Source organism: Ceratotherium simum, chromosome 26 (assembly GCF_057802395.1).
Source record: "Ceratotherium simum simum isolate JZ-2026a chromosome 26, ASM5780239v1, whole genome shotgun sequence".
Classification (NCBI taxonomy): Eukaryota; Metazoa; Chordata; class Mammalia; order Perissodactyla; family Rhinocerotidae; genus Ceratotherium; species Ceratotherium simum.
Genome location: NC_141925.1, coordinates 19,675,850 through 19,684,616, shown reverse-complemented (window position 1 = coordinate 19,684,616; position 8,767 = coordinate 19,675,850). Strand labels below are relative to the sequence as shown.

Here is an 8,767-nt window from a genome sequence, read left to right as displayed (position 1 = left end):
TCTAGTCTCTGCCTTAAGGGCTGATAGTCTTTTGCAGATTTGGAGCGAGCGTGATGGGTGCTGTGAACATCTGAGTTCAAAATGGAGACGTGCTAAAAAACAAAAAAATAGAAGCAGCATAGGGAAGCTAACCTTGCGGGCTAACGTCCACGTCTGCTTGACATCTAGCGAGACCACAGCCCCCAAACCCTTTCCATCTCCTAAAATCAAGCAAGCAGGCAAACAAACAAACATACAAACAACTTTTAATATCATGGCTGAATATTGTGATAAAATATTGTCAAACTGCTTGAAATTCCACCAAAAGCTATTTCTTTTTTTGTCGCTCCCTCCCCCACGATCATCATATTTGAATTAACTCAAACATATATGCAAAGGTCTAGGGCCATTGCATTCACACTTTAGTAAGAATAATCAGATTGCTTTCTTCCTGATGTTCAGATGAGCTCAAGGTGCAGTAAGGAATGAATATTTTGACCAGGAGGTAGGAATGGAGGTGATATGGGGGCTAGTGCTGAGCATCCTGGGGGTGTCACCATAAGGGCCCTGCTTACTATGGGGAGGCAAGCCAGAGGCAAAAGCCATTTACTCTGACCTGTGGTGTAAGGTGGGATTTATGTTTTAAAAGGGAAAGCGCTCTCCCTTCCCTATTTCTCCCTTCTGCAGTAACCAGGACTCAGGCTAAGGGTTAGCAAAGAAGAGAATCTACAGAGAGGTCTCAAACCAGCGGATTTCAGGCTGAAGGCGGCACAAAGATGTACTTTTTTTTTCTGCACTATTTTTTTATTTTTTAATTGAACCAACATTTAAAAATAGGATTTCATCTTCTCTTAAAAAATCAAATGATCTGAGCCCTCATTTCTGCGTGCGTGAGAACAATTGGCTAGAGCAGCCACTCCCTTCAGAAGGATGTCAGTTTGCTGTTTGCTGTATTCCCCACCATTCCTTATATTCTCCCCAACACTGAAAGCCAGGTCATTTGAAGTATTAATAGGTCAATATGATGACTGAAACACCACGGTTCTTCACTCACTGATAGGACCTATCTTAGTCCCTGTGATATTTGTGGGTCTGTGACCTTTCGTTTAGAGGTCAAGTCTAGGGGCTTTGAAACACACTTGGGTTTGAAGCAGATAAGAGTCACACCAATCTCAAAGGCATTGAACTGAAGATATTGCATGCTTAGCACAATGCTTGGAACATAGCAGCTATTATCGACATCCACTAGGAGTGTAAGCTGCAGGAGGGCGGGCAGAAACCGCATTAGTTTCATACTTTGTCATATTCCCAGCATCTAGCACAGCGCCTGGCACGTAGCAGTAACTATCTGTTCAATGAATGAATGATGGTGGAGCTTAGCGGGGTTTTAAAGGCTGATCTAAAAACGACGGTAACTCTGATAATACTGTTTCATTGCGACCCCAAGGTGCCGCCTGGAAGACAAGCCCGCCAGGACGTGCCAGCTCTGTGTTGGCGTTCGGGTGGGCACACAGGCGGTCGGGGTCCCTCGGGAGCCAGGCTGGGCTGGCTTGCCCAGGACTGGTCAGTGCCACGTCCATCACCTCTTCCAAGGTCTGGTAAGAGGTAGCGTCCTGATCCCTGGACTTTCCCAAGGCCTCCGCCAGCATATTAGCGAAGCCAAAGACCCACCCCGGGGGTCCACCACCCAGCGCGAACCCAGCGCTCTCCACCACGCCCGGACTCTGCCCACACTAGACATGGCCTCTCTCGGGCTTCACACAGCAAGACTGCGCCCGGAGCCGCGAGTCATTTCGTCTGGCTGGAGGGGCGGCTCTGTTCCCACAGTCAACATGGCGGCCTCGGCGGCTTCAGCGCGAGGCGGGCGGCGCCGGGAGGCGGGTCACGTGAGCGGCCCAGCTGGGCGGATCGCGCGCGCGCCCGCCCGCCCCGCCGGCCGCTGCTTGCTCGCTGGCTGGCTCGGCGGCGCTCTGAGGTGTGCGGGGCGTCGAGCCCCCGGCCCGGTGAGGCGCGGCGCGGCGGGATGCGGCGGCGGCCGTGGCGGGGCCGTGGGCCAGGCGGGCAGGCGCGGTGATGAGCGTCGGCGGCCGCCGCCATGTCCAAGGTAACGGCGCCCGAGCCCGGGCCGCCGGCAGCGGCGGCGGGCGGGAAGGAGAAGCGCTCCTTCAGCAAGCGGCTGTTCCGGAGCGGCCGCGCGGGCGGCGGCGGCGGCGCGGGGGGCCCCGGGCCGGCCGCGCCCTCCTCGCCCTCGTCGGCGCGCTCGGTGGGCAGCTTCATGAGCCGCGTCCTCAAGACGCTGTCCACGCTCTCGCACCTTAGCTCCGAGGGTGCCGCCGCGGACCGCGGCGCCCTCCGCAGCTGCTTCCCGCCCGGGCCGGCCGCCGCGCCCACGCCGCCGCCCTGCCCGCCGCCGCCCGCCGCGCCCGCGCCCGCGCCGCCCGCCTGCGCCGCCGAGCCGGTGCCCGGGGTGGCGGGGCTCCGGAACCACGGCAACACGTGCTTCATGAACGCCACGCTGCAGTGCCTCAGCAACACCGAGCTCTTCGCCGAGTACCTGGCGCTCGGCCAGTACCGCGCGGGCCGGCCGGAGCCCTCGCCTGACCCCGAGCAGCCGGCCGGCCGCGGCGCGCAGGGCCACGGCGAGGTCACCGAGCAGCTGGCGCACCTGGTGCGCGCCCTCTGGACCCTGGAGTACACCCCGCAGCACAGCCGCGACTTCAAGGTGAGCCCCGCGGCGCCGCGCCCCGGGAGAGGCCCTGCGCCCCGAGATCCTGGGACACCACCTGCCGCAGTCTTCTGCCCTCCCGCTCCGGCGGAGTCCTGCACCGATTGTCTAAAGAGGTGTGGGCGCCGGGTCTGGGACAGATACCACTCTGTGTAGGGGAGATTCATTCATTCGTTCGTCCGTCCGTCTGTTTGTCCGTCGTCCGTCCGTCCGTCCACCCACCCACCTACCAATCGTGTATCTGTTGAGGGCTTACTACGTGCCTGGCCCTGTGATGGGCACTGGGGAGGGAGGGCTGTGACAATGAACAAGACTCCGCCTTCATGGAACTTGCGTTCTTGGGGATGGGCATGTTGAGCCTGGGTTCAAATCCTGGTTTTGCCACTTACTGGCAGTGTACCCTTGGGCAAGTTGCACAAACTCTCTGTGCCACAGTTTCCTCTCCTCTGGTGTCTCCCTCCTAAGGTGGTCGTGAGTGGCAACCAAGTTGATATGTTTGGTTGAACCCTTTGAAATTACTCATTTTTGACCCTTAGGACTTACAGATTGGCAGTTTTATAGGGTTCAGCCTGATATGTAAAGTGCTTCCGTTGTGCGTAGTGCCATGAGTATTTGCTGCCATTACTGGTTTTATTGTTAAAAGCTTTAATAGGTTAAGGACATAATATCAGTTAGTGGTTTGGAGAAAGTAAAACCGGTGATGTGAATTGATGTACTGGCAGGCTGCTTTAAATGGGGAGGGGTCGGTTAGGGTGACCTCTTGGAGGAGGTGATATTGGAACTGAGACTTGAGTAACCCCAGAGAGAGCTAGCCTCGAGGAGGTCAGGGGGAAGTGCTTCCCAGGTGTGGGAAAGCGGAAGCCCTGAGATGGGAATGAGCTTGGTGCGCTTGGAACAGCCTAGCTCTGGGATGGGCAAACTCTTTCTGTGAAGGGCTGCATAGGAAATAGTTTAGGCTTTGCTGGTCAAGATGCAAAATCGAGGATATTATGTGGGTACTTATATAACAAGAGAAAGCACATTTCCACAAATTTTTTATTGACTAAAATGAAATAAGTACAATATTTTGTAATACAGGTCTGCTAATAAAAATGGGATTCCTTTTTTGGAGGAGATAACGTTTAGCTTAATTGGAGTTCATAATTAGTGTTCCACTGTCATCGAATTGGTTACAAGTATTCATCTCTACAAACCATTCTTAGCTCACGGCCATGCAGAAACAGGCTGTCGGCTGGATACGGCCCTTGGGTCCTTGTAGTGAGTGGGTGAGAGCAGAGCGTGGGCTGGGACTAGATGGTTTTGGACCATTTAGGCTGCACTAAAGAAGTGGGCTCTTATTCTGAGCAAAAAGGGAAGATGATTTGAGATTGTATGAGGATACTTTTAGGTGGGAAGTGGATATAAATAGAATTAAATTAAATAGAATGAAATCACACAGTGAGAAAGTGAATCCCTTTTCCCTTCTCTTTCTGCCCTGATCATGCCCAAGAGAGAGTCTCAGCTTGCTGGTAGCCTGTCTTTGACACCTCTTGCTCACTCCCCCGCCTTTTTTTTTTTTTTTTTTTAAAACAAATGGAGAACAAACTTCAAGTAAGAGGCTTCAGTAGGCAACAGGAGCTAGAATTTTTTTTTTTTTTTTTTTTTTTAGATTTTATTTATTCAGTTTGTATGTCATAGGTTCACATCCTTCTAGTTGCTGTACGTGGGACTCGGCCTCGCGCTGGACAGAGAAGTGGTGCCTCGCGGCGCACCCGGGATCCGAACCCGGGTCGCCAGCATCAGAGCGCGCACACTTAACCGCTAAGCCACAGAGCCGGCCAGGAGCTAGAATTTAATAAGGTTACGTTTTCATTGGGTTTGTTTTTACATTTGTCTTCCATTTATGGCCAGTGGTACTGGCTTTCCGTTGGTGCCATGAAGTTTCTTCCTAAAATACATGTATTTAAGTAAAAGTAAATGATTTGATTGACATATACAACGGTAATCTATCTGAGGAGTCAGCACTTGGTTGAGGACCTGCTTTCTTGCTGAGGAACAACACTGCCAGGGTGTACCCCTCCCCTTTTAATACGTTTTACTTATGTTTTATTTATATTTATTTATGGTGTTATACTCTGTTCATCTCAAAAAGAAAAAATGGTAGCTGTTTGGTCTTGGAAATTTGAATGGAAATACTTCGCTGGGATAGGAACTGGAAAAAAATGAGGTCCGTGTCAGAGATCTCAAAATAAGAAAGTAGGAGAGAATGGCCACTGACCAGTTACTATAAGTCTTTTTCCTTTTTCTCTTTGTTTATAGTTTCCTGTAAGTAGCCATAGCAGTTGCACACTTTTGAGGGTCAGAGCTAGTGTCTTGAGTTTGGTTTTCTACTCTTTTCCAAAATGTGAAAATTAATTTCTACAGCATTTTTGTATGTGAACATTTCCATTGCTTTTTAAGAGGTTATGTTCATTTTCTTATCCATTAAAAAGCTGTGAACAGAAATGGGTCAGTAAGTCTAGAAATGCAGAGACTGATTTATAGACATGCTTTGGCAAAGTTGAACAGATTCTTAGAGGCCCTAATTTTAAAAAATGTAATCCTCTGAACCTTTAGGAGTTTCACTTTGTATTCATTCATTCCCTTCCCATTTACGGAGGGTTTACTCAGTCAGTTAGGGATGCATTCAGCACAGGAAAGAGGAAGCCCTAATGATGATGCCTTAAGCAATAAAGATGTTGAATTAGCTCACACAGTAAGTCTGGAGGTAGGTGATTCTAAGGTGTTACAGTGGCTTGATGGGCCCAGCAAGGACCCAGACTGTTTCCACTCTCTAGTCCTTAGTTATTATTGGCTTTTGGTGCTTAATGTTTGTCAAGGTAGGAAGTCATTAGGGAAATAAAAGTTATTCCAGAAGCCCCCTCAGCAGGCTTCTGCTGACGTTCCATTGACTATAACCATGTTGGTTGGCTACCTCTGGCTGCCATGGAGGCTGGAAGGTGGATATTGGGTTTTCCTGCCTTAATAGAAGAGATGAGTAAAGGAAGACACTGCCTCAGAGGCAGCCCGCCAGAGTGCCTCACCTACCATGTGCCAGGCACTTGCATTTGGGGAAGGCACTGTACCTGCCTGTGAAGAACTGAGTCTGGTGGGACCTGGCAAGTTCCCCAAGACCTCGCTTCTCACACTTTAATGTGCACATAATTCTCCTGGGCATCTTGTCACAAAGCAGATCTGGTAGAGCTGGGGTAGGGCCTGAGATTCTGCAGTTCTAACAGGTTTCCTGGTGATGCTGATGCTGCTGGTCCGAGGACCCTACTTTGACTAGCGGGCTCCAGGGAACAGGTAAAGCATCACAGAGCAGTGTTCTGAAGGATGAGTAGAAATTTGCTGGGCAGAGAAGTGGTGGGGGGCCATGAAAGGGAATGTGGTTTTGGGTGAGACATTTGGTGGCTGGTTATGCCATGGAGAGCAATGGTGCAGAAAGTCTGGGAGAATTCTGTTGTAAATGGGTTGTGAAGGGCTTTGTAGGCTATGCTGGTTTGGACTTGATCCTCTGGAAGTGGAGAATCCAGATCTGATTTTTAAGCAGGAGAGTGATAGGATCAGATCCCCACCCCCATTAGGTAAGCCTGTTGGCACTGTGGAGGATTACTTTTTTTTTTTTTTTACAGTGTTTTATTACAGGCAAATTTGATGGGTATTATTCTGAGCATGAAGAAAGTTGAACACCAAGAAGGTGGATGTGAGGTATACTCGTCACCTCAACCCCTCTCGATATTTGATGCAGATACTCTCCTGGAGCTCCCTTTCAGCCTTAGAACCCTGCTCAGTTCTGGGCTCTAGGCAGCCATTCCAGTTGATTGGAGTTGGCAGAGGAGAGAAAACCATTTGCCATCTTGAGATAGTTTGCCTTGAGGTCTTGAAAAGCACTCAGTATGTCTTTGAATGTTCTTTTATGTCTTAAAACTTCCTTAAGTTACTAATGATTTTCTTTGTAAGTTTCTCAATTAGAATTCTTTCTTGCTTTCTAACCACATTGTTTTGAGCTTTAAGAGCTTGCCAGGTAAACAGATTTTTGGTTTTGGGTGAGCTAGCTAGTTGTTAAGGTTGAATTTTCATTTCCCAGAATGAAATGGGTTAACTGGCCCAAGCTTGGTATGCTTGAAGAAACTTCTCTGGCTGCCACCTATATCCTTTTTTCTTTTTATGCAGATATTTTTCTCCTCCTCTTAGAGCGGTGGTTCCCAACCAGAGCGCTTTTGCCTTCTCCCAGCGCCTTACTCCTGGGGACATTTGGCAGTGTCTGGAGACATACTTTGTTTGTCACAGCTAGGGTGGGGGTGCTACTGGCATCTAGTGGGGAGAGTCCAGGGGTGGGGTTAAATGTCACACAGTGCGCAGGACAGCCCCCCTCAATACAGGATTATCCAGCCCGCCATGTCAGTAGGGCTGATGTTGAGAAACTCTCTGTTGGAGGAATGTTTTGAGCCTCCTTGGCACAAGTTTCCCTTACTTCCCAGCCCTTAGAATGGTTACTTTGCTACTTTTTCCTTCTTTCTGTGTGGATGTGTTTGCAGCAGCACTAGAGTAAGATTTGGACTTCACTGGCAGGATCCTCGGATCACTGTCTGAAAACAATGAGAGCAAATAAAGCAGTTTGAAACCTAAATACTCAATATGCTGTTTAAGAGGAGATCAGCTTATTATCTTAACTGTAATAGGATGCTAGCCTGGCTGCTCCAGGTTCTTGCAGCTGCTCTGTGATTTCTATTACTCAGTGGCCTTTTGCAGTAAGTAAAAGATGGTCATCTTTCAAGTAACAAAGATAAGTTTCATAACAGCCATTTTCAAAGCATGCTCCCAAAGAACAAGTGGAACAGAGTGATCTACTGATAAAAGAACTGTGGGGACTCCTTCCAAATTTGCAGTGAAACAAAAAGTAATTGATGATAGAATTTTCTCTGCCGTGTTTTTTTCCCTTGCACTTTGGTGCCTGGTGGTGCTTATTTATTAGTGAGAGTTCTCAGGTTACAAAGAGAATAAACATGTGTAAATGAGCAGCGGCAGACAAGCTACAGTCAGTGCTTTCACTGGCTCCGTTTCACACCTTACTGTTTTGTGGACTCGTGCTGGGAGCTCTGATTTTATGCTGTAGAAAATGAAATTGTGTAGGTCACGTTTAGATTTTTGACAGAGTGTAAAGTAGAAAGTACATCTCTTTCTGGTCAGTTCTCTTGTCTGTCAAATGCTGTCACTTTTGTTTTAGTGAAGCTCCAAATCTCTGAAGGAGAAGGAGGTGATAGAATCATCAAATTTTAGACCTGGAGGGAGACTCGGGTGAGAAGTGAGTAGTCCCCGGCCTTTCTGGATGAGGGAACTGCGGGTCACCTGCTGGCTAGAGGCCGAGGGGGCAGAACCAGAGTTCTGACTTGCCCTGGTTGTCACCCCTGCGTAGCTGAGGCGCACACTTTGTCCTGCGTCTGTGGTGGCCTTATCAGTATAACCACCGAAACGACAGGTCTCAACATAAAACAGACAGGCAGGGCGGACGTGCTGAAACGTGTAGCATTTTTTCCCTCTGAGATGGTGGTGCTGAATCGTAGTGAACATAAAGTCATCTGCAGCCAGTTATATGTGTGCTGTTGCTCCTCAGACTTCGGCACTTTTGGAAGTCTTCCTTAAAAAATAATCCTTTCAGACTGTTTAAATGAGTATATAAACCTGTGTACATCTTTTACATGGACGGACTCTTACTCTCCATATAGTTCTGTAACTTCCTGTCCCCCTTCCTCCTACCCTGGACTTTAAAATATATCACAGATAGCATAGCATTGGTTGTTTTTTGTTGATACATGCAAGGCCACCTCATTCTTTTTAACAGTTGTATAGAAGCCCGTTGATGGATGTTTAGGTTGTATAAAGTTTTTAACCATTATAGCCAATCCTTCAACATACATCGTCTCCTTTTCTAAAGAATGAGTCTTAGAAGTGGCATTGCTGAGCCGAAGGAAATGTGCGTTAAAAATGTTGATACCCCTCGCCAGACTGCGCAGCAGAAGGTTGTGTAGGACAAGATTCTCT

General features: G+C 48.8%; 1 protein-coding gene across 2 annotated transcripts in view; it reads left to right on the top strand.

The window, feature by feature from the left end:
* Positions 1 to 2,021: 2,021 nt before the first annotated feature.
* USP31 (ubiquitin specific peptidase 31) overlaps positions 2,022 to 8,767 on the top strand; it is a 72,034-nt gene continuing 65,288 nt past the window's right edge. The window contains exon 1 of one of the 2 annotated variants that reach the window (XM_087417121.1): positions 2,022 to 2,701. In XM_087417121.1, coding sequence (XP_087273247.1) covers positions 2,075 to 2,701 — 627 coding nt within the window. In that variant the 5' untranslated portion in view covers positions 2,022 to 2,074. The remainder of the gene's footprint in view (positions 2,702 to 8,767) is intronic. The other variant, XM_014796975.2, reaches the window with a different exon arrangement.